Source organism: Rhinolophus hipposideros (genome assembly GCF_964194185.1).
Source record: "Rhinolophus hipposideros genome assembly, chromosome: 15".
In the NCBI taxonomy this organism is placed as follows: domain Eukaryota; kingdom Metazoa; phylum Chordata; class Mammalia; order Chiroptera; family Rhinolophidae; genus Rhinolophus; species Rhinolophus hipposideros.
In genome coordinates this window covers 29,694,457-29,721,599 of record NC_138061.1, presented here as the reverse complement: position 1 = coordinate 29,721,599, position 27,143 = coordinate 29,694,457, and the positions used below count along the sequence as shown (strand labels likewise).

General features: G+C 36.9%; 1 protein-coding gene across 5 annotated transcripts in view; it reads right to left on the bottom strand.

Annotated features, from left to right (window-relative positions):
* Positions 1-27,143, bottom strand: part of IDE (insulin degrading enzyme) — a 112,846-nt gene that overhangs the window by 26,686 nt on the left and 59,017 nt on the right. For all 5 annotated transcript variants that reach the window (XM_081075233.1, XM_081075232.1, XM_081075230.1 and 2 more), the window contains 8 exons: positions 19,093-19,215; positions 14,727-14,839; positions 14,053-14,215; positions 13,268-13,360; positions 12,729-12,820; positions 11,670-11,750; positions 8,017-8,120; positions 1,336-1,438 (listed from right to left, as the gene is read on the bottom strand). In XM_081075233.1, the coding sequence (XP_080931359.1) occupies positions 1,336-1,438; positions 8,017-8,120; positions 11,670-11,750; positions 12,729-12,820; positions 13,268-13,360; positions 14,053-14,215; positions 14,727-14,839; positions 19,093-19,215 (872 nt within the window). The remainder of the gene's footprint in view (positions 1-1,335; positions 1,439-8,016; positions 8,121-11,669; positions 11,751-12,728; positions 12,821-13,267; positions 13,361-14,052; positions 14,216-14,726; positions 14,840-19,092; positions 19,216-27,143) is intronic.

Below are 27,143 nucleotides of genomic sequence, written 5' to 3'. Positions count from 1 at the left end.
TGGATTGTGAGACCTGCTGTCAACCTGCAGTTTGGATCTGTTCCATGGGCTAGTGCCAGAAGCTAAGTGGGACAGGTCACATTGATTGTTGAACTCTAATTTACAAGATTATTAAAAACCAAACCAAACAAAACAAAACAAGAAAGAGAAAAAAGAAGCCATCGACTGCCAATAATTCTGGGTTCAGTAATTCAGTCTGCAGATGATGAGGCAGAAGCCTTGTAGTTTCTGCAGTTCTATTTTGGTCCCTGCATTTGTGTCTTCTGGCACTGGGATAGTGAAGATGTTGGCCATATTATTTATAAGTAACAACTAAAGTCTCCAGAATGGCTGAATAATTGAACTGGTAAACACTTAGCAAATAATTTCACTGCTGAAGTCCCAGATAAATTTGTTTTGAAAAAATTCCCATTTGGGGCAGGGTTGTCATGGTCAGAATTTAGTGAATATGGGTTCTCTCATTTTAGGATTAGTCCAGACTCAGCATAATTCAAGGCCGATCAGCTTCCCTCACAGTTTAGCAAGATGGGTATTTTCAGACACTAAAGAGCTCCAGTGATGTGAATATGGCAGAGAAGTACCAGTAACGATTTTCTTTCTTAAACTCTTATTTTTTCTGGATTGTCATTCCACGGGTACATTTAACAAATGTCAGTTACTTGAATTTAACTAAATCTAATCAGAGCAAGGCTTCCTGGTATCTCGCCATGAGTAAAGCTCATGTAAATCTCAAAGCTACAGCTACACAGCCAAGAAGAACTGAAAAGCAAAAATACTAAGTAGATAAGATTCGCAAACAGAATCTTGAAAACTACTGATGAATGGGATAATATGCTATCTAAACACACCTGTTTTGAAACGAATCCTAATTCCCTTACGTTGACAAAATGAGCAATGATACAGTATGAGACATAAAATATAGCATCTCCTAAAGCGAAGACAGTAGGAATCTCAGAGACTGCTTCCTGCCTGTGTTCCCAACAAGGTTGTGAGCTCTCTGTAATCCATGAGTCTGTTTTTCATGCTCCCTACTTCCATCTCTTCCTGCCTGTCTTCATACCTTTGCTTCCCTGTGTACTTTTGACTGCATGAGGCTAGGAGTCTGCCTGACAGCCCTGCTGATTTGACAGACACGAGAAGGTTGCCATAGCACCATTTCCTTATACAAAACCTAAGTTCCTGCTCTCCAGCTCCTTATTCACTTTTCCCAGGACAGTATATACAGTGCCGGGTCATCACTCACCACTCCCTGTGCCATGAGTTGGTGACCTAGGGAGCGCAAGTTCTTGTGTGTCCCTCACACAGCAGGCTTATTCGCAGATGAGTAAACCCTACCTTAATGACTTCATCAGGTATAGCTTCTTGTTTGTAGTGGGTTCCATACCACTCTTCTGTGCGATCAGTTTTGCCTTCGAAAGATTTGGAAACTACTGCAACCCTAGAGATAGATGGAAAAAGCAAACAGAAAAAAAACCTATAAACTCATGTTGTATGTATAAATTTATAGACCCTGACTCATGAAAATAGAAATGACAGCCAAGAATGTGTTGGGCCTTTAAGACCCAGTAAATTCTACAAGGCTTAACTGAAATAGGCAATGTATGTATAGAGTCTGTTATCCTTTTGTTATAGCCCATCATTTTCAGTATGAAAAGTATTCGCAGGAAAGATTCTTGTGGGTATGCTATTAACTAAAATGTTAAGAGTCAGTAGCGAGGGAAAAATGGAACAAGGTCAGTTGAAAAACAGTACTTAAAAAAGCAAAACAAAGGAACAGTGCAGGAACAGTGCAGGCCCGGGGTTAACAAGAGTGGCTAAGAAAGCCTGTTGGCTCATCCAGAGATCAAAACAAAACAAAAACACACTTTATTACTTGCGAAGTTTGTGGTCTATATTTGTTTTCCTGCCAGAGACGACCATCAAATGTATCTACTACATGTACACTGGTCTTCCTGCTGCTAGAAGACACAGGGATGAGACCAGGAAGCACCTTTCTATCTTCTGGTTTCTTACACGTTGTTTGTTTTTTGAGGGGAGAATAGAAATAGCCCAGAAGTCAGAAGGACAAAAAAAGTTCAGGGAGGGAAGGTGGAGGTAAAAGAATGTCAAAAGATAAGGGAACAAGAGTGGAGGAGCAAAAGAAGCTCTGTACCAGGGGAACTCCTGCCCCTGTGCAGGATGATCAACGACACTTCTGCCCCTGCTATCTTTCAATTATCAAAGTCGGAATCGTTACACTCTCACCAGCAGACTCAACTCCAGGCTGGAACCAATCTTATTTTGAATCCTGTGGACAGAGGAGTTCTAGGCCAGTAGCTTCTCCCTTATGTGCCAGTTCAAGTAGGTCCATATCTGTTCCTGACTGTTCTCACCTACCCTCCCAGAGGTTTGGTTGTAACCTCCAAATGCTGGCCTCACAGCTGAAGGCCAATCAAAACTCTCCTCTGCTGAAAATATACCCATTTTTTAAATCCTAATCTGTGTTTCAAATACCTGCCCCTCATTGGACCTCTCCAACTTCAAAGTTTGATTGTCTGAACAACCACCTATTTCTTATTCATTCTATATAAGATACTCTATCCGGCTAACTGGACTTGACCTTATCACCCGCTTTAGGGTAGATATGATAATCTGACATTTATCTGCTAGTATGACTGACTAATCTTCCAGTTCAAGGAGTTCCTAATGTAGCCTTGCTGCCGCTGACCACTACCAGTTCTAGAAAACATGCTAAATAAGAACATGTTCCATAGAAACATAGACAGGAATCACAGGGTTTAATGGATGAAAGAGTTCTGTCATCGTGTCCAGAAGTGATGCATGTTGGCTGTTTGAGAATCCCTTTTTGGGGGTATGTATAGAGTATGTATAGAACTCACACAGCCACATGAAGAGTACATACTGTTTCTTAAGGGCTTTCATTCAATATATGACAGAGCCTAATAAGACTCAGCCCTAGAAACTGCTTCCACTCCTGCTGATTTCTCAAAAATGGATAGATTAACTCTCAAGGAGAGCTCTGAAAAATGTGTAGAGCAGTGATACTCCCATCTTCTCTTCCATGACACATTTGATTTTGGAAAAGTTTGCTACATAGATGGTTTTGGTTTCCCTGAAGGGACAACCCATGCATTAGAATAGGCACAAGGGACTGATAATAACTTGTGAAGCCTGAAGCATTCATTTATCAGTGGACTTGCCCTCTGAAACAAGAAAACTTTAAACTCACTTCTGAGAGAGAAGGTGAAAAAGCTCAGGGAAAGCTGCCAAATGCTCTGGGAGGATGACTCTATGACACAGAAAGAAGCAGACCCTGGAGGCTGCCCAGTAATGCTCAGGTTAAAAAAGCAGGGAAAGGAAGGAGATTTGTCAGGTAGAATCCTATGGGATTCAGATAGTCACATAGTAAAGTGTAGGGGTAACATCTGAAATGTTATTATAAGGAAGTAAATATGAATTACATAAACATAGTTTCTCAGACTAAGCAAATACTGAATATGGGCCTGTCAAAAAGAGATACCTTTGCAGACCAAGAGTTAGTGTACCATTGAGGAATTCAAAACTGAAACATACAATTGAAGAGTATGTATTAAAAAAATAAATGATAAAAGGTACGGAAGGGGAATAACAACAGAGACAGCATATACACACCTCAAACCTATACTGAAATCTATGAACCAGTGTGGAAGCACAAGAGCACTTGAATTAGTTGAAAAGAGAAGTCACAATAATCAAAGTATACCACAGATAGCTGCAGTGTATTTAATTGCAGACAGTTAAGAAAAACTGGCACAGATATTGTATCATCTTAGACTATATGCTGGGAATCTAATTATGCTAAAAATAGTCTTGGTGAATTTTTTTCTTAAATTGTGTTCTGTGTATGCAGGCACCTACGTGTGTAGCAATGCTATTCTTTAATTCTGTTCACAAAGAATTCGATACTGATGTGGCACTGACATGATCCTTGGAAATATGAGAGAAAATGACCTTTTCTTTTCATACTGAAATTTACAACAGCGAGAAAAGGAAACAGTGGGCTAGAATGAATGCTGACTGCTGACTTCAAGTCAGCCATTTAGAAATGTTCAGAGGGAATGAATAGCTATTGGAGCTGGATGGGACCCATTCAGAAACAAGAAATATCCTGACTATAGATGTTAAAAGGCAATATGGTTCCCAAACAATACATTCTCATGAGATTTTTATAAATAATCCCTGAGGGATAAAAAGGGAGAAGACATCCAAGAATGAGGAGAGGCTTTATAGATAACTGTGATGAATGCAAACAGAATTACTAGAAAGGGCACAGACATACATGGCCATCAAAAACTTGAATACTGGTAGATAGTTGTGACTCACTTTCTTTGAGATCTTGCCAAAGTCAAGGTTAAGATCTAAATTAGGCAGGTCGCAGGGCTTCAGTTTCAGTACTCTTTTACATAAGGATTCTAACTACAAGACTCTATCCTTCCATTAGTAGAATTCTAGAATATCCTGATATCAAGTCTTATTTTTAAAAGACACACACAGAAGAAAGCAGGTAAAAAACAATCTATTGATGAGTCTCAAAATCAAACTTGAAGAACGGTGACATGAAGGCTACAGTGCTAAGGAAATTGGGGTCCATGAAAAATGCTAAAAAACGCATTTTTCAAAGTAAGAAAAAAGAAAGGTTAGGTTAAAAGTTTAGAACATTTAATCAACTTTTACTGAGCCCATACCAGCTTGAATTCTCGGAAAGATAAAACACAGTGCCTATCTAAAAGGAATTCATAATCCAATAGGATACACGACCTAAAGCTGTATGTGATATGCTGATCTCATGTTAGACAACAGGGCTACTCGCCTCCTATGTACATTGATTGTCTTAGAAAGAAACATGGGTCTTTAAACTGCAAAGATGGACTAAAAACAGAAAAAAGGAATTGAAGCCCAGGATTGGTGAGTGAGCCAGCCATGTGATTCAAATGAACTTACACAGATGAGTCACATTCTCTGATGCTTAGGCAACTAATAAATTCCAGTAGAATATCTGCCCATGACCTTTTAGAAATCCCAGAGGACAGGAGAAGGGGCAGAAGACAGGAGATGCGAGAATGCTCTAATTTTCAGAAAAGGAAAGGAGTGTAGCCTAAAAACCATAAACCACTGGATTACACATTGACCCCTGACAAAATTCTACAGTCAACTGTCAGACTATCAAATATTTGGACAAGAAGACAGTTATCACTAGGACCTGCATGGACTCACCAAGAGTAACTCCTCCCAAATGAATGGAATTTATGACTGAAACAAGGCATGTGGCAAAGACTTTATAGCTGTATTTGTAGGTTTAATATGGCAAAATGGGCACCAAATGATAGGATCAAAGGAGGTAGGTGATGATGATGGAGTAGTAACAGGTAAACATCTTTGAAAAAGTAAACCAAGTCTCAACATTCAAAATAACTTTCTAACAATTAGGACTGGCAGAAATGGAACTGGGAACCCTGATATTTAATGAATTCCCCATCTTTGGAGGAATTTAAGCTGAGGCTGGTAACTACCTGTTGGAGATATTGCAGAAGAGGTATACCTAATGAAGGGTAGATTAAATGACCTTTAACGTTCCTTTCATTCTGAAGGATTTTCCTGTTTATTTTCCTACCTGGTTGCAATATTAAATTTGTCTCAGTAGGTATTAAAGAAAGAAATCTTAGCCTCAAGCAACCTCAGTCTGGCCTGGCAGCTGGCACTATTATCGTAGGCTGTTCTGTACTGTATCACTGACCTGCTACAGTTAAAATTATAACAGCCGCAGAGACCAATCCTATAGAGAAAACTGCTTTTTCTTCAAAGGTGAGGGTAGAGAGAAGAAAAGGTTCTCAATTCTAATTGCATAAGATATCAAATTTAGAAACAGGCAATTTAAACAAAACTAAAACGTATACTGCAAATTTACTCCTACGAAGTGTTGCTGGGATAAATTACTTGCTCTAGAGCAGCAAGGATTATATGAATATAATTGAAATCACTTTTCTTGCAAAAAAGCACATCCTTAGCAAATACTATAATCTTAATAGCATGACTCTGTATTTGTACAATACTTTTCAACTTTGTTAAATCATTTTGCATCAGCTAGGAAGATAAAGTACTATCGTTATTTTGCAGATGGGCAAGTTTCAAGGAAATTAAATGAGAGCCTGTGTTCATGACATTATATGAAGTTAACTTTTCACATGTCCCCTTTGCAGGATGATGAACTCTGAGTTTTCACATTAGTTATTCAATAAACATTGGTTAAGTTTAAAGCTTTTTCTCCTTGTCCTGATAGGAGGTTTTGTTTTTAGAAGGTCTATAATAAAACTCAGCAGGATTTAGGTTTTGTTTTTTTAAAGAATGTATAAGCTACATTGAGGAAAATACAAATATTTAAACTGTTTTCACTTGCCTAAAACGATTTAGTATGTATTCTGAGTATTTTTCTTCAATATGTCTTAATTATGTAAGCAAATGCATAAATGACCTTATGAGCAGAAGTTTTTATCTCAATGAAGTCTAATTTATCAATGTTCTTTCTTTAATGATTACTGCTTTTTGTGGTCTAAAAAATCTTTGCCTATCCTAAAGTTCAAAATATATTTTCCTATGTTTTCTTCTAGATGTTATATAGTTTTAGCTTTTATACTTAGGTCTATAATCTATCTCAAATTCATGTTTATGAATGGTGTAAGGTAAAGGTCAAGCTTCATCTTTTTTCATATGGATAATGGTTGATTTTATTCATAAATGACTGTGTCAAAAGACATTTCTATTCAATAATTAAGTTCCCATAATTTTGGAAATATGAGCTTGAGAGGAGAAAAATTAAAAATGAAAAATATGTGTCTGTCTAGTATATTGCTTTTATTATTTGACTTTAGAACAATATAGATGAAATTCAATTTTAAGGCAGAAATATCATGTGTTAGCTTATAATCTATATACGGCTGAACTTCTTCTAACAGGAATACCTCTGTTAACTGTAAGAACTCCTACAACTTCTGATCTCCTGATTAATCACTGGATGGTCAGAAGAATTCTGAAATTGTAATCCTTACTTCCACTTAAAAAAAACAAAAAGAAGGGCTGGACCGGTGGCTCAGGCGGTTAGAGCTCCATGCTCCTACCTCCAAAGGCTGCTGGTTCAATTCCCACATGGGCCAGTGGGCTCTCAACCACAAGGTTGCTAGTTCAATTCCTCGAGTTCCGCAAGGGATGGTGGGCAGCGCCCCCTGTCACTAAGATTGAACATGGCACCTTGAGCTGAGCTGCCACTGAGCTCCTGGATGGCTCAGTTGGTTGGAGTGCATCCTCTCAACCACAAGGTTGCCGGTTCGATTCCCTCAAGGGATGGTGGGCTGTGCCCCTTGCAACTAGCAACGGCAACTGGACCTGGAGCTGAGCTGCGCCCTCCACAACTAAGACTGAAAGGACAACTTGAAGCTGAATGGCACCCTCCACCACTAACACTGAAAGGACAACAACTTGACTTGGAAAAAAGTCCTGGAAGTACACACTGTTCCCCAATAAAGTCTTGTTCCCCTTCCCCAATAAAATCTTTAAAAAAAACAAACAAAACAAAAAACAAAAAGAAGAGTGTTCTCACTTACTTATTAAACCGGATAGGTAAGCTGGGTTCTTTGGGCATTTGAGTTAGGATGAAGCCAGGTTAAGATGATCTATTATTTTATTTTATTCATGATAATGAAATTATGATTATGTTAAAAAAATAAAAGTCTTCATGTTTTAGAGATATTGTCTCAAAATAATTTAGAATGGAGGGAGGATAAGTGAAGCAGGGTGGATAAAGATAAAAAAGACTGGCCATGTACTGATTGTTGAAGCTTGGTATTGTTCATTATACTATTCTCTCTCCTTTTGTAATCATGTTTGATAAAAAGTTTTAACGTTTTATTCGCAATTTCAAAATTTCAGATTCTGATCATTACTGAAAATTGAGTATGTAACAGTAAAATAGGTAGAGTGACTCACCGGACATTTTCTGGTCTGAGTTTATCGAGAACCATCTCTATTAAATCGGGTCTAAATTCTTCCAGTAAACATTCAGCTGTGAGCACTTCTTCTAGGGGATAATACTTTGAAAAAGGAAAATAAATAAATAAATAAAATGTGCAAAGCTAACTTATTAAAAAGCAAACAAATCTCTAATACATTAAATACATTATTTTATACCCCCCTCTTTCCTTCAATGAAATTTTTACTCTACTAGAAAATCTCTTTTTTCTTTCTGATCATATTTTAAGCAGTTTTATATTGTGGCATGATTTTTGTAGTTAATCCCCAAATACACTTACATTATTGAGAGTAAAATCACAAGTTAGTCCAGGGAAAAATGTGAGTAATATTTCTGGCTTAAAACTGAGTACTTGATAATAAGAAAATTTGATGGTTAAATGCTGATAACTACAAGATTCTTCATATAAAGTACATATATTTTTATTAATAGAATTTCTCTCAAGTTTCCATAAATGCAATCAGACAGATAAGCATTTAGAAAGTTGTTGTGGGGGGGAAATAGCTTATATTTTCAGCCAGTGAAGAAAAATAATGTAAAAGATGCTTTTTATTAGGAGCAACTTCTAATATGCTCAGATAGATTGATTCATTCATTCAACAGGTATTTAATGAACACCTACTCTGTACCAGGCACTATTCTAGGTACTGCTATGGATACAATGGTAAATAAGACAGATTAGAAAATTATAAGACACTGAAAAAAGAAATGAAAGAAGATACAAATAGATGGAAACACATCCCATGTTCATGGATAGGAAGAATTAATCTAGTTAAAATGTCCGTACTGCCTAAGGCAATATGCATATTCAACGCAATTCCTATCAAGCTACCAATGACGTTTTTCACAGAAATAGAACATATAATCCTAAAATTTATATGGAACCACAAAAGACCCCAGATAGCCTCAGCAATCTTGAGAAATAAGAACAAAGTGGGAGGTATAACCATACCTGACATCAAATTATACTACAAGGCTACAGTAATCAAAACATCATGGTACTGGCATAAAAACAGACACATAGATCAATGGAACAGAATAGAGAGCCCGGAAATAAATCCATGCCTATATGGCCATTTAATCTACGACAATGGAAGCAAGAATTTATGGTGGGGTAAAGACAGTCTATTCAATAAATGGTGCTGGGAAACCTGGACAGACACATGCAAAAAAAATGAAGCTGGACCATCTCCTTACAGCACATACAAAAATAAATTCAAAATGGCTTAAAGACTTGTAAGATCTGAAACCATAAAATTCCAAGAAGAAAATATAGGAAGAAAGTTTACAGACATTACCCGGAGTAAGATTTTTACTGATGTATCCCCTCATGCATGGGAAGTAAGAGAAAAAATAAACATGTGGGATTACATCAAACTAAAAAGTTTTTTCACAGCAAGGGAAACCATCAATAAAACAAAAAGGGATCCTACTGAATGGGAAAAGATATTTGCCAATGACATATCCGATGAGGTGTTGATACCACAAATTTATAAAAAACTCACCCAACTCAACTCCAAATCAAACAAACAACCCAATTAAAAAATGGGCAGAGGACATGAAGAGACATTTTTCTAAAAAGGACATACAGATGGCACACAGACATATTAAAAAATGCTCAACCTCACTAACCATCAGAGAAATGCAAATAAAAACCACAAAGAGATACTACCTCATCCCAGTCAAAATGGCTATCATCAATAAATCAACAAACAATAAGTGTTGCTAAGGATGTGGAGAAAAGGGAACCCTTGTGCACTGTTGGTGGGATTGCAGATTGGTGCAGCCACTATGGAAAACAGTATGGAGGTATCTCAAAAATCTGAAAAATGGAACTACCTTATGATCCTGCAATTCCACTCCTAGGTATTTATCCAGAGAAATCCAAAACTCTAATTCAAAAAAATGTATGCATTCCTATGTTTATTGCAGCACTATACACAAAAGCCAAGACATGGAAACTACCGAAATGCCCATCGGTAGACGACTGGATTAAGAAACTGTGGTACATTTATACAATGGAGTATTACGCAGCCATAAAGAAAGAAATCTTACCATTTGCAACAACATGGATCGACCTAGAGAACATTATGTTGAGTGAAATAAGTCAGGCAGAGAAAGACAAATACCATAGGATCTCACTTATATGTGGAATCTAAAGAAGAGAATAAGTGAATGAACTAATCGGGAATAGTTTCGGAGACATAGAGGAAAAACTGAGGGTTGATAGATGTGCGGGGGGTGGGAATAAGAGGGAAGGTGAGGGGATTAGAAAGCAGTCAGTAACCACAAGATTGCCATGGGGTTATGAAAGTTAATTTGGGTAATGTAATCAATAATGTTGTAAAGATTTTGTAGAGTATCCGGTGAACACTTGTCTCATTAGGGAGACCACCTCAGGGACGATGTAGATGCCTGATCACTGCACTGTACACCGAAGCTGAAGCCGAACAATAATGAATGTCAACTACAAGTTTATATATATATATATATATATAAGAAGCGGCGTACAGCATTATATATATATATACAAGAAGCGGAGTACAGCATTAGGAATAGAGAAAGTGGAGATGTAATGGCTGTGTGCGATGTCAGAGGGATAGTGGATTGGGGGAGAGGGGTTGACACAGGGTGAGAGATATAAATGATAAACGTCTAAGTATTACTTTGTGCATCTGAAAGTAATAAAAAAAATGAAAAAAAAATAAGACAGATGATGCTCCTGTTCTTTAAGGAACTTATATTCTAATTGGGAGGGAGGCAGACAATAAACAAATACTGTCATTATATTGATAGGTGCTTTGAAGAAGTTAAAAAAGGGCAGGGGTATGATTGGGAGCCAGGTAAGGTCTCTCTGAGGAGACATCTGATTGGAGACCTAAAGGATAAGAAGAAACTAGCCATGCAAAGATCAGAGAGTATTCCAGGTAGAGAAAACACAAAGTATAAAGGCCCTGAGAGGGAGGAATAAACTTAATGCTTGAAGATTAGGCAAATAGCATCACTGGAGTGGAATAGAAATGGGAAAGATGGGTTAGAGAGTGGTATGGAACATGATCAGAAAGATAGGCTGGGGCCAGATCACCTTGAAGGCCAACGTCAAGTTTTGGATTTTATTCCAAGTATGATGGGAAACCACTGAAGGACTTGAAACATCTGATTTTGGTTTTCAAAAGATCACTGAAGCTGGAAGAATAATCTATAGTGGGGACAAGAAGGAAAACAGGGAACCCAGGTAACAGACTATGATGGTAGTGCAGGCAAGAAACAATGGTAGTTCAGACTAGAGTGGTAGCAATGGAAACGGAGAAAAGTGAATGATCTATAGCTTTCACACAATTAGCAACTGATATATTGCAGAACTGAAAAATATTTAAAGCCAATAAGCAAAATGCCTAGGTAATGAAAAATATTACAGATGATCATTTTTAGGATGATGAAAATTAAGATTTTAAGCATGTCTTGACATCAAAGTTTGCCTGGTTGTTGCAAAATCTAAAATTTTATACTGCAGCTTCAATTTTTATCATTTATGTAGTACTGAAAAATATGTAGGATTACTGAAATACTCTATAAACCAATATATACGGTAAAATAACAGCAAACTTACATGTAATATTCCTGCAATCTTAGAGGTATAGCCCCGTGGTCTCTCTTTATCTTTAAACCTAAAAGCAACAGCATTCAAGTCCTAAAATGGAAAGTTAATCCAATTAGACATAAGTTAAGTATTATTTTTAAATACCTTTTTTAGTGTTTGTTTTGCACCATAGAATTTCTACTCTATATTTAATGTTATTCCACTTTCTGTAAAATGACTATGCTTGATTTAGAAATGTATAGAACATGAACGAAAATAACATATAGAATATGATTCTATAGCCAAATTAGTGAAAGAATTAGAAAAACTGTGTAAAAGAAACTTGTGAGATACCACAGTTGCATTGATGATGATTGTGTTGACCCATTCAGAGAATTGCATCCAGATTAGAATTTATTGTCAAAAACTTCACAGAGATTATAGGTTGAAATTTTTACCTAGGTAAAGATGATATCTTTCATCCTAAAATACATTTCAGAATTTTGATAGGCCTTAAATATAAAGTCCATATTTAAAAAAAAAACCCTTTTAAAAGAAGCCTTTAAAATTTTGGAAGACAAATACGTTTTGTTTTAGGGAAGAGAGAGAGAGAGGGGGAGAGAGAGGGGAAAAAAAATAGCCAGGCTTTTCCATAAATACAGTAATAAAATCACTTTTAAGACCACAATCATATATAAAACAAATTCACTATTTCCTTGAAAGTTTGCTACAGATTTTTACTACCAGGTCTGAAAGTGAGGGAGCTCATGCAGCTTCCGGCATAGTCAAGTTAGCCCTGATAGAGAGAAGCTCTAGAAACTGCTGGCTTTCTTCCGAGGGATAGAAAAGCAATTCAACTTCTTCCCTTTTCCCTCCTAAAAAAGGCTACATGTCTTCACCCTTAATTGTGCCCCAGACAGCCAATCAGACTAGTACAACTCAGCCTTAACTAAAGCTACTATGCATTACAAAATTTTATTTAGATTACGAAAAAAAACCTTCAAGTTTCAGTGGGTCTTAAATTTAAATTAATTCACATATATATGTTTTATGAAAATTTTAAGAAAAATTTTGGTGAAACAAAAGTACCTTGCACTCTTGGAAAACCCATTCTTGAGGTCCTTCTGCACGTAACTTCTGAATGTATTGAAACATGTGCAAAATTATATCTTCAACATGTACTGGAAAAAAGGGGCACACTTAAAAACCATTCAGTCCTCAAATCCTGCAAAGCAGTGAGCTCACTCCTAAGATAAAGTCAGTTAAGTAGAAGAAGGTTCCTCTTAGAAATGGAGTTCTCACCTCCGTGAGACTGGTTTTTAGGGTTCCACACACATGGCCCTCCAGGCTCTCGGATATGTGACAGAAGGGACTTTGGGTCAGTAAACGAGCAAATGAAAAGCCAAGTCCACATTTTACAAATGCAACATAATGATCAGTCATTAAGGTGGGAAACATCATCCATGAAATGAAGGCCATGTTACACATAAAAAATACAATGGATAAATTGGATGAATTAAAATGTTTAACGTTTTAAAACATGAAAGAGATCCACAACATAAAGAAGTTTAAAAAAATAAATCACATGAAGTCAATGTTCATTCAAAAATAAAAAAGTCAATACTTACATAATCCTTCCTCAGTCAAGTCCACATTAATGATAAAAAACATAAAACCTCGGGCTCCTTCCTTCTGCCCACCAACAAGAGTATTAACCCAGCCTGTAACATTCAAAGGACATCAACATGACTACATGTGTAGCTTCTTTTAAGACAAGGAATTTTTAAAAAAATACATACTGTATGTTCCCTAAAGATTAGAGTAGACCTCTTGCAGAAAAGACCATCCCCCAAAAAACCAGGAAGAAGTTCAGAAAAGCAGTTTCAGACACTGCAGAAGACTCGAGGGATTTTTTGGGGGTTGGGAGCTTTCCTCAGGACTCCTTAAGTCAGTTCCCAAATCAAGAGTAGATTACTATGTGTGTTATATAAAAGCAGAGTCTAAGATAAGAGGAGCCTTGGAAATCATCTATTAACTAGATCCTAATACACCCTCTGGTTCCATGGGTAAGAGCAGGGAAATAAACAATGGGTATTGACATTTCACAGAGATGGTAAAGAATAAACAATGTGACCTTGTACTTTTTAACCTCTTTTTTATTTAAAACATGCACCACAATATCTTATAAATATCTAACCTTCACTGCTCAATACTGAAGGGTAAAAGAAATTATGAAAAAAAGAAGAAAACAAAAGCGAAAAACAAAGCACAATAACAACTACCACCTTACTTTCCCATAAATCCAAATGGTCTCACCCAAAAACAGTCTTTCACAGGAAATAGGAGCAATTGAAAGCCAGAGTGAAAGATATGGTGGGTACTACACTCAGAAGTTGGAGCACAACAGACTTACCCTTTGATTTAAGTTCTGATAACAGACTTCCAGGACCTTCGTGCCCAATGAGATGACCCAGATAATGACCAGGATTTGATTTGTAGTATTTCTGAAGGTCGGGTATGGGAAATGTCACATAAAGATTCCTAATATCCTTAATGGGTACTATTTTGTAAATTTGCTGGGGGGAAAAAAAAAACAAATCACAAAAGATTCGCTATATCCAACACCTACGGAATAAAATATTTACACACTGTGAAAAATACTGATTTTCGTGGAAGTATCCCAAATTCAGGAAACAATCAATTTCCAGAGAAAACCCTACTGATCACAGAGAAAGAAAAGGCCTGGCTTCTTTCTAATGGAATGTCATTATAGTTGGTATGCGGCCCATGTTTGGTCCCCTGGCCCATGCAGCTAAAAACTTCTGGATGCTTGCCTTCTGGCACTAGATCATAGCTTTTATAGTCTGCCAAGGCTATCGCTACCAAAACTACCTTTAGCATGCAAAGATCAGATCATATTGGTATCTTTTTGGTGATATTTGTCCTTAATAAATGTGAAAGTGATTTGATTATCCAAATACTAAAAGCTATATAAATAATGAAACCTCCCAAATTTTCCACTTACTCTTTGGTAAACTAGGCATATATTAAGTCCATTAAAAAAATACTAGAAATACATGCACTTACTTTAAGATGTTCTTCTTGGAAAGGGTGTTCAGGGAATTCTGGCAATGGGACATTTTTGTTCTCTACTTCAGAAAATAACTTTACCACCAGATTAGTCAAGTCATCTAAAGATTCTACAAGAAAACAAATAATGAAAACAGAACTTAACCTAATCATAACATATGACAAGCAGTATTTAAGACCTTGGGATCATATGTACATATATAAAATCACTATATTGTACACCTTAAACTTACACGTTATATATATGTCAGTTATATCTCAATAAAGCAGGGAGGGGGGGAACCAAAGATCTCCTGAAACATCTCAGGACTATTAAAAGGAAAATTTAGAATTAAAAACAAAAACAAAAACAAACTGTTTTGATAAAATTGAAGCACTCACTTAAGTCCTACCAGTGACTATATAACTTCTAAAGCTGCTAAGCAATATTGATAGTGATTATACCTCATGTGTCTGCTTCTTTATCATTTAAAAAACTGTTTCACAAATGTTATCTTGCAATAAATTTAAAACAAATGTTAGAAAAAAATAATAGAATAATAAGTTGCATTTGGAAACTATTTTACCTACAATTCCCAATAAGTATACACTAAACCATCATCAGCTGATAGACTGTGACATTCACTTTATCTATGCCCATTGTTAAAAGTCAAATATCAGAGTTTGATTTTGTGGGGGAATAGTATAAAATGATGAAAAGAATCCTGGGTGGGGATCAGGGGACTTGGATTCTAACCACAGCTTTACCAAGCAACCATGTCAACTGACCACTTAGACAAAGTGGTTATTCACTCCAGGTTCTATAAAACAAAGGAGTTGGGTGGGAGGATCACAAGTCTCTTCCAAGGTCTAACATTAAATGATTCTATATCATAATGTGTATGCCAAACTCACTCAAAGACTTTTCATTGTTGGTAAAATTATAGTCACCAAAACGAAGTTCTGCTACGATATTTTTTTTATAAAGTTATACTTGCAAAAGTTTATAAAGTTATTTGTATAAGATGTTCACTGCAGCACTGTTTATAACAACAAAAAATGGGAATGACCTAAACATCTATCAATGTGTAGATGTCATGAAATGTCTGTACATTAGAATTTTATGCAGCTTTTTAATGAGGGAGAGATCTATACTTGCTAATATGGAAATATCTCAAAGCTCTATTAAATGAAAACTACAGGCAACAAAACAATGCCATGTAATATAATCTTGTTTAATTTTTTAACAAACGTACATATACGTAAGTATATTAACAAAATTCTACGTTTGAAAGCATAATAAGAAATGACTGAAAGTGACTATCTTTGAAGAGGTAGTCTTGGATGGGATGAGGAAGAAGAACTTGATTTCCATTTTATACCCTTCTGTGTTGGATGGAATTTTTTCTGTGTATACATTACTATTATTCTAAAAAGGAAAATATGAAAAAAAAGTTCTCTTTTTATAAACAAGATAACCGCTCACCTTGATTCTGTCTCAAAAATAGGTTATTTATAAATGGTATAAACATTCATCACTTGTTACTTTCAGGAAGCGTGTGAATCAAGTAAGAAATTTCCCTTGATAATCTATGACCCATTTTGAACTTTTCTATGAACTCTCGAGAGAGCATTTAATCACTATTTGAGAACTGCCTTTATACAGTATGAAATTCTTTTCTAGGCCTATGAATGTGGGCATTTGCACTTTATTTATAAAATTTATGTGTGTTTACTTCATTTTTTTTGGCATGTATGAAGGACCTCAAAATATCCAGATCCAAATACAAGGCAGATCAGTGGCTACTTGTTATATAAAAAGTGAACTCAGGAATGAAGTAGGTATATTTGGAGTGAGAAATATCAAAGACATCTCTGACATAAAGAGACACAGAGGGAACATGTGACTTGAAACAAGGTGGGCAGTCAACAAAGGTTTATTGACCTGAAGTGCTGATGACAGCAGGCCCTTTACAGCAAGGTTCTACCAGGTATGCCTTTTGAGTATTTGTAGCTCAAAAGCAAAAAAGGTAGATTTTTAAAGGTAAGGCAGCTGTACAATACTGCAGTCTGTCTTCACCACTCAGCTGTGAGCTACCAGAGATCAGGGGATTGGGTCTCATTCATCTTTACATCATAGGACTTGGCAATCAGTGTCCATACTTGATAGGTACCTATTTGACAAGTGTCCAGGTAATTAGTGCTGCTACAACTAGAGGGACGGCCCCACGGGAGAACAGAGAAAAACATTTTTGTCCCTTTGTGACCCCATGGGAGAACAGAGAAAAACGTTTTTGTCCCTTTGTGAAATCCTTCCACGTCGTAACTCTTTCTCTACCCTGGTCCCAAAAGTAGGACGGATTAGCTTTTAATCCTCTAAGAGATCCTGCTTCCTGCTAACTCCTCTGTACTGTAAGGACACGTCTCCCAGACCCCTCATCAAGTCCACTGAGCTTAGCACAGGTCAGTCACACTGGGAGAGTGATGTGCATGAGATCAGGGAACTGAAAACATGTCGTTTCGTTTCGACACTTAGTCTGTCCCTTCCACTAACCCAAGCAGGGTTCATGTCTGATTCACCTGCTATCATTATCAACTTCCCGATAAGTGCTTATTAAAATCATGTGTTTTATCTCAGTATGACATAGACAAAAATACAGTTTGGGCATCTATTCCAAGGACTAGGCTCTAAATACCACGTGATATTTAACACTCCAGAGCTACTACATTTAGAAAGTACATAGGATTATAAAGCACACTTTTTTTTAATCAGCCCTTACTCCTTGGACCCATTTTCTATCCTGGTTCCTATTACCAAGTTAAAATATACGTAATTGTTTATTTTCTAATTACCTAAGTAACATTTGCCAATAGCAGAAAACTTAGAAAAACAAAAGCAAAGAGAACAAAAGTCATCCATAACCTCATGATTATGGGATGGTAAGAGTAGCCACCATTAATGGAGCTTTTGCTATGTGCCAGGTACTACGCTAAACACTTTTTCTGCATTATCTCAATTAAACCTCAAAGCAGACATGAGGTGCCACCTCCATTTTACAAAGGCAAAAACTGAGGTTCAGAGAACTGAAGTAACTTTGTTAGCTCAGAGCCACACAACAAACTAGGAAGTATATCTGGAATTCAAACCCAAGCTGTGGGACTCTGGAGCATTAGTTCTTAACTACTACAGCATACTATTAAATTTCCAGCATGTGTTCTTCTGTTTCCTCATATGCCTACCATTTGCATCTATTAGAATTTTTTTTATATCCCCAAATGGGATCATATAACACACAGTGTTTTTATAGACTACGTTTGTTTTCTATTTAATATACTAAGAATGTTTTCCCATGTTATTAAAATGCTGTCATAAAATTGTTTATTCTTACAGTATTTATTTACCAAGTACCTATGATGTGCGAAGGACCATCCCAGGAGGCACGAGGGAGAAAGCAGTGGACAAAACAGTTTCTATTCTCAAGTAACTTACATTCTGGTATAGTGGACAACAATAAACAAATAATATTTTAGGTGGTAATAAACAGTATAAAGAAAACTAAAGCAGGTAGAGGACAGAAAGTGGGAAAGGGATGCTATTTTCTACAAGGTGCGCTATTGCTATAACATCAACATTTTAACCAATCTCCTATTAATGAACATTTAGGTTGTTTCTAACTTTTCACTAATAAATACTATATTGACAGAAACATCCTCACACCTGACCTGTTTGAACAATTCTGATTATTTCCTTAAACTGCAATTCTAGAAGTAGAAATGTACATTCTAAGCATGGTGCATCTTGTTAAACTGTCCTCCAGAAAGGGTGGAGTAATTGTGTGAATTGTATACATCACCACCAATACAAAAGAATACCTCTCCTCCATAATGGGTATTACCAAAAACAAAATTATGGTAATTTAATGGGGGAAACAATATATTATCATTAGTTAATTTGAATTTTTAAATAATCAAACCTTTGTGGTTTACATTCCAAAGTTTTTCCAGTTAATTATCATCTGTCTTTTAATGCTGTTTCAAGTTTTTGAATTTTTATCAGGTCAAACCTGTCAATCTTTTCCTTTGTACTTCCTTTCTTTACTAGTATATATTTAAGAGCACCTACTATTAATTTATATTTTTTTCAGGTCTCCATTTAAAATCACCTAAGCTTTTTTTTAGAACACAGTGAGTTAAAAACAAAATTGCCCTCCACATATTCTCTAACAAGATCATTTCAAAAGCCTCTGAGCAGATAAAGGGTAGTATCTTTCTTCTAAAGGATAGTATTTCTTCTAAATACTATCCTTCTTCTAAATGCTTTTAAAAAGCCAAAATGGAAAACTGCTATTACCCAATTCTATGAAAAAATGCTAAGGATTCTTACCTCGACCTAAAACACAAATAGCCATTAAGTTGGATGAATAATAAGTAGAATGGAATTTCAGTAGCTCTTGTCTTACATCAATGCCTTCTTGGGTTGGTCTAGTCTCCAGAGTATATTTGTTACCTGAAAGGGAGGAAAAACATTTCTTAGAAAAAGCAAAATATGTGGTCTTAAAATTTTGAAATTATTACTGACATTGCTATAAGATGAATTTAAAAAGGAGTTCAAACTAACACACATGATGATTAGTCAAGTATGTTTGAATGTAAGTTGGGCAAACGAGACAGTTTGTACAAACTAGTAACATTTTAAACTAGATTTTTCCTCAGGAACTTGAAGTGCTTTAGAAAAATTACGCTTCTTAAAATCCCTATGAGATAGAAGGCGTAATGAGCACTTATAAGGCAAAATGAGATCTACCTGGCCTCCATTCATACCTACTTTAATTCCCTATGTGCTCCATAATTAATTGAACATAGTCACTGAGGGATCTTTTTGGAATTTGCCAAGTTACTTGTGGAAACAAATATACTATTCTTGGATGAAGCATTAAATTTGTGATATGATTTAATCTATACTGGTAAAAAAAAATAGGATAGAATGCTATTTTTATAAGTCTCAAGTGATATATTAGTGTACCACTATGAGATCTCTTATGAAATCTAATAACAAATCAAATTAGGATAAAATATGCATGTCAAAAGCAAATAGCCAAACTCTCTGAGTACTACCTTTCTAATAAAGAGCTTGCAACGTAGAGACTGAGGGATGGAATTTCAATGATTGGTATCTCTCTGAAAATGGCATCTTGACTAGAAATATCCTCAGATCCTAGTATAATAATTTTTATTATTGTTCCTGTTTACACTCCTAAATTGGCTCCTTGTCTTTTATCTGCAGAGATGAAACTATGGCCGAACATATTCTTGATGTAATTTTCCCTCTTGGGTTATTATAATTAGTGGTTGATGAACTGACATTGGGAGAGTCCCTTGCACTAAATTGAATATCCAGAGAGAGCCAGCAGATGGCAATCTCAGACCAAGTCCACAGATCTGCATAGTACTGAGCCAAGATTCATGCCCCGGAAAGTTTGAATGCACAGATCCAGTAGACTGTGCAAGTAACAGCCCAGCAAGTACTCATTAACCCTTTTAACCTTTGTCTAGTCCCAAAGCAATAAACTGTGCTCACATTCACTAGCAGTAGCCTGCTAGTCAAGCTTCCAGGTTCTTAATTAGTCTCAGTTTCTCACTAAAGACCCAGTTCAATTCCAGATCAGCTCTACATGGGGTCTTGGGACATCCCTCACTGTACTTGGGGGGGTTAAAGGGGGTTCAGATGCTCTTAAAAGTATCCAGAGCCCCAACTCATCAGGAAAAAAAGAAGCTTTTTGCTGGGTAATGGCTTGAAGTTCTCTCATATTACAGTGAAACTTGAGTATTGATGGTGTTTCCTTTTCCACTAAATGAAGATTCTAAAAGCCTCTGTTCTAGAGGAATTAGTCTCAGAGCTTCCTTAATCATTTACATTGCCAAGCTAAGATTCCAGTACATTCATTCTTCAAATAGCAGCAAAAGTCAAAACCACAACAATTTATCAAAGCCACATACACTCTGTGTATTTATTATACTTCAAGTTAAATGACAAATGAGCCAAAGATGACACTGTCAGCAGCAACCTGGCTCACCTAAGGCACAAAAACCTAATGATACTGGCTGGATCTCTGGCCAAACTGGTAAACAAAGACAATCACATTTGTTCTGAAAAGTGGCTTTGAGCGACAAATAAATACCATTCCACAAATCCTCATTTCTTTGCTGCCTAGATGTTTTCAGTCTTTCTAATACGTGATGACAAAAGGAAATGGTGGTCTATTTGGGAACACAGCCCAGACGGGCAGTTCTGTACCCTCAGAAGCTCCTGAATTAGAAAGAGGAGAACGTTCTCTACTATGAGTCTCCTGGAGTCAGGATAGTCAGCTCTCAATACACTGACAAAGAGAAACATAGATACTACAAATGGGCCACAGAGCAAGGCTTGCCATTAAGTTGAACGCTTTTATAACAAGTCCTTTAAAAGGGTTTTCTAAAAACAGTAAAGCTAGCTGGTGGAAGTTCTCCAGAAACAGTTAGATGAGGAAATGAAAAGCAGGACATAAAGCACAATTCCATAATTAGTCCTTAAATTACCAAGTGGACTGTTACTGTCTGTACCATCATCCCCAGGTAGGGAGGTACAGAGAAACAGGCACTGGCTTTGGTGTTGGCACAGCTATCATCTAATTCAGGGTCAGCCGTCTTTTGCTTGCATGATCTTGAACAAGTTACTTTACTTTTCTTAGGCTTAATCTCCTATCCTGACATTGGTAGGCTTACACCAAATTAGAAAAAAATACATGTAAACAAGTATAAGACTAATATTTAACATCCAATAGATAGAATGGCAAGTCTGATGACACCAAGTGCTATTTAGAGATGCAGAGAAATGAGAGCGCAGACACTGCATCAGGGAGTGCAAATTAAATCAACCACTATGGAAACAATTTGGTAATATCTGTTAAATCTGAAGATGTAATTCCACTTCTAGTACCCTAGGAACTCTGTGTATAATAAAACATGTACAAGGAATGCACATGGCAGCACTGTTCCTTTAACAGGAAAATCATAAGTCGTAGTATATGTATTCAATGAATTTTTCAAATCCCGCAAAAATAAAAAACTTAGAGGCACATTTACCAATATGGATAACTCTTAAAACTATAACATTGGGGTCAGCCCAGTGGCTCAGGTGGTTGGAGCACCACGTTCCTAACGCCGAGGTCACTGGTTCTATTCCCACATGGGCCAGTGAACTGCGGCCTCTACAGCTAAGATTGTGAACAACAGGTCTCCCTGAAGCTGGGCTGCCCTGAGCAGCCGGAGGTTGGCGTGAGCTGCCACGGGGCTGCTGTGCTGCCATGAGTGGCCAGCAGCCAGTGAGAGCTGCTGTGGGCGACCGGCTGTCTCATCCAGGGGAGCACAAGGCTCATAATACCAGCATGGGCCAGGGAGCTGTGTCCTACACAACTAGACTGAGAAACAACGGCTTGAACCGGAGGGGGTGGGGGAGTCAGAAGAAGGGGAAAAATGTATATATATATATAACATTGAATGGAAAAATACAAGTGGCAGAGATTACTCATAATAAAATACCATTTTTATAAAACCTAAAAAACTATACAACATATTGCTTAAATATATGACTAGCAAAGTTTTTATTAAAAAGCAAGAGAATGATAATCATAAAACTTAAGATAGTGGTGATCTGTCAGGAGCAGGGAGGAAAACACAAATACAGATGCTCAAACTTATTTGTAATGTTGTAGTGTGAAAATAATCTGGCAAAAGCATTTGTACCTATCTCCTTATGACAAATAACAAATCTGTAAAAATGTTAAAGTGTTTAACATAATACTTGATATGTAGCAGAAAATAAACACACAATAAACAGCAGCTATAACTGCCATGATTTAAACTATAGGAGAAACTCCTGGCTTCTGAATATATCATAGAAACCATGGCACTAACATAAGGAAGAAAGCTCAGTAAAAGGTCCTGGTAACTTTCTTCTACCTAAGAATCCATGTGTGGAGAACAACATGAATATGGCTGGGACAGCAAATACCAGTTCAGTCTCTAGACACATACTGTCCTAATTTAGTGCTAATTCAGCTAGGTCATTTCTATCAAATTAAAACGCTGTTATCAAAATCCCAAACCCTACCTTTCTGGCTCTGGCACCCTAGAGTGAGCTCCAGTAATGGACTGAGGGTATCAAGGATACCCTGACCCACCAGGCCCCTGCCACTCTGGGCCTGCTAGGAGAGCACTGGTTTGGCGGGTAGGAGGTTCAGGGTTTCTTAGACTCCATCACGTACTAATTAAGCAACCTTGGAAAAGTCTCCAAATATCTCCCAGGGGTCATTTATTTTATCTGTGAGATAGGGTAATGTGGATACATGCCCAGTCGTTAAGAGTAAGGGCTCAATCCCTGACTCCTTGGTTTCCTAGCTGTGGGACACAGGGAAGTTTCTTAATATCTATAAATCCATTTCCTTATTTGTAAATAAGAATAATGACAGAATCAACCTCACAGGATTGCTGTGAGGATTAAATAAATAATCTGTGTTAGGGCTCAGCATAGCGTCTGTCAGCCTTAATTACTTAATATAACTTGGGTTTTTGTATAACTTACAAAACTAATAATGGATATGAGAGGGTTTCATAAGTTAAAAGCTCAATAAATACTATTTCATATTTTCATGGTAGCGAATATTTAAATTCTATTTTTGTTAAAAGTTTACGAACTCAGTACTAATGTATATGAATGCTGATTTTCACAGAAATAGAATTTATTTTCCTGAAGCTAGCCATATGTTTCTTACACTCTGAGGGAAAGACTGAATTTGAAGTTTTAGAAATCTGCTTTAGAAACCAGAGCTGTCTCCAACTATGTCTGATGAGGTTCTCAAGAAAAGGTCAGCTTGATAACCATGAAAATCTTAAATATTCTCTGAAAACCCACAATTCTGAAGGTTAGGTTAACATATCTACAGTGAGTTACTTGGAAGTATTATAAACTTTTCTTTTTAAAGCTCTTTCTCTTTGGTGTAGCAATGTTCTAAAAATCCTGGAAGAGACTAAAGCCTGTGATATATAAATTTTCCTGTAAAACTTGAAAGGACAGTTCTTCTGCAAGTGGGTAAGAACACGCAAGTACAAGAGTTATGACAAGGGACTTGAAGTGAAAACCTTTTAAATGCCACGGTAGAGAGCCTACACACTTGATGAATTCAGTTCTCGTGTTCAGTAAATTTCTACTTTTCCATAGACACATTTCCTACCGAGGGAAAAAAAGATAACAAACTCCATGGAAAAACTTAGGGAATAATAAATGACTAAGTGGGCTAAAACATATCAAATATTTTTATATCCATGAGCATATTTGGATACTATAAAAACAAGTTAGTCATCATTCAAAGATGCTAGGGAACCAACTCATTATTTTGAAAACAGGTAAAGGGATGAATCAAACATTTGTCCTGCCTTCCTTATAACAAATGTACCACTGGGTAGCCAAATAGTAGAAAAGGAAATTTTCTTTTTATAGCAGTATTCAAGCTAATCGATATGAGAAGAATAAAAGAATTAGAATTAGAGAGGTGATGCACTGAGAATCAATGGTTGCAACATTATAAATAGAGAGAAAAACTAGACAGTATGTGTCCCTGATGGGAAGAACACATCTCCACCTATGAAGCCTTGTCCGAAAAAGTCTCACATGGATCTGATCAAGCCTATACATCCAACTGCCAATTTGTGGAAATACAGAAGACAGAGGAGATGTTAACTACATGGTTGAGGATGCAGTCAGTAAAACCTACGCTATGAAAAGTTCTACACAACAGACAACCAGATTCTTCAATGAATACATTCTTAGCAGGCAAGGGGAGGGAGTGGGGGGAAAGATAAAGAATGAACCTATAGACTAGAAACGTAAAAGATATACCAGCCACTAACATTTGAAGCTTAATTGGAATCCTAATTTAAATCAACTTTTAAAAATTATGATTTTTATGACACAACTAGAAATTTAAACACTATCTGGCTATTTAATGATATTAATGATAATGGTATTTTTGTGTTTTTTCAAAGAGTCATTATCTTTTAGAAATACATATTGAAATATTGGTGAGTGAAATTGATAGGATGTCTGGAATCTCTTCAAAATAATACCAGGGGATGAATGGGAATGTGGATCAGACAGGACTGGCCGGGGCAGAGTGATGCACACATGGGGCTCATTCTAGTATTTCGTCTACTTTTGCAGGTTTTAAATTCTTCACTTAAAAAGAGGGAGGGAGAGTGGGGAGAAAAAAGTAAATGATTAACTTTTATCAGTGTCCGACTTTGTGTATCATAATCATCATCCCAGGCTCAACTACATTCTGGTTCATATCCCACAGTATTTTTTGGTTCTAATCCATTTTCCTACTCTATTCCTTCCTACTTTGCTACGCAAAAGCATCCTTCATTATAGCCAAACTGTGCTAACTCATGTTCTCCAAACGACACGGGGCTCACTCCTTGGTCTTTTTCTCTTGTCATAGTTTTGGGGATCAGTCTAAGAATATCGCAAAGAACACAGCTCCGAGTTCAGACTGACTTGCTATCGAATCCCATAACCTACACAGACACGTCCTCTAACACCCTACCTATCTCCGCCCTGGATCTGCCAGAAGACTATGGAACTTTAGTCTAATTACTCTTTCTCAGTATCAGTTTCATCATCTGTCCAAGGGGATGATGAAATTTCAGTATTGTAGTGAAGGATAAGTAAAATCATATTAGGCAAAACATTTGCCCAGCATGTAGCACTTAATATTTATTCAATAAATATTAGCTCCTTTTCCTTCTCCTCTTGAATGGCTCTGCCTTCTGCTTAAGAAAATCCTACCCACCCTTCAGGAGAATTCAATTTGCAACCCCTTCAAGATCCTGGAGAATTCAATTCTAGGCAACCCTAAAGCAGCCAGAACAGAACAGTGGTAAAAACACCAGATCTAGGGTCAGATCCTGGCTCCGGCACTTAAAAGCTGAGTGACACCAAGCAATTTAATTACCTTGAGTCTTAGTTTACTCATCTGTAAGATGGAAATAATAAGAGCACATGTCTACTGGGGATATTGTGAGAATTTAGTTAAATCATCCAGGTGACGTGCTTAGCACAACTCAATAAAAATGAGCAAGGAGGAGGAGGAAGAGAAGGAACAGCTCACGACCGTGGAAATCAAAGCTGAGATTATAATGTGTGAAATCCTGGGTTTGCCTTGCCTCTCCACTTAAACTATTAGCACCTTGAGTGCAAAACATTGAGTACATTTCTTTGCATTTTCTAATATACTTTATATGTAGGGGGACTTATAAAAATTACTTGTCACCTGAGAGAGATAACCTAGGCTCACTTATAATACCCTACTCAGATTCTTGTAATCTTATAGCACATGCTACGAAGCATACAAGAGTAAATAATTAAATTTAAAAATGTCACCCACTTCTGAAATACAGCACCACCCTCTGTCTATTTCTATGTGCTCTCCTCCCACTGATACATGAAGGAGTGCCTGTTTTGCTTCCCTCACCCACATTTCAACTTCCTTCTTTTATTTCCTTCCCAGCTGACTAAACCAGTTGTTCTCACAGTGTCTGTGGGATATGTTTAGAGAAACAGATCACTAAAGAATAACCAGAACTAAGTTTATTTTTCCCTTTCCTGTTCCAAGCTACTTTTAAAAATTCAACTGCTCCTGATTTTATTCCATGGAGAGGCAAATTTTAAAAAAAGGCAAACAGGGCAGAGAAAAAGCATCCAATTTATCAGGGATATGAAACTAAAACTGAAGGCATATGTGAAGGATAAATGAAGGGGGAAAGTCAATGTGGGCACCAACCACAGGTTCCGTTTAAAAAGAGAACAACATTCCTCTAATAAGATACTGCTCTACAGTCGGTTCATCAAACCCACTGGCTCTTCAAGCAGTCCTTGGCTGGCCACCTCACGCTTCACGTCTGTCACAGCTACCAATAAGCTAGGTATTATATTGTTATTATGAAGGCTACTATCATTTACTGAGCGCCATTATGACCAGACTTTTTGCTCACCCTTCATATGCACAACCTCCTTTAATTCTCACATCAACCTGACCTGGGAGGAAACTGAGGCTTACAGAAGTTAAGAAACTTGCCCCGAGTCTCTCAGCTGGCCAGTGGTAGAGCAAAGATTCAGTACTTCAGCGGCTAAACTTGAAATCACCTAGGAATATGCTGGTGGGAGGTGGGACTCCTGGTTGAAGTCTGAGGTAAGGGGACATGTGTAGAGACAGATTAGCACAGAACATCTATGAAAACAACTTTCAAATAAAGTAACTGACTCAAAACAGTAAAACTATTGCCAGATTGCAGTTTGAGAATGTGTGAACTCTGATCATGGAAACCCAGGACACAGGACGA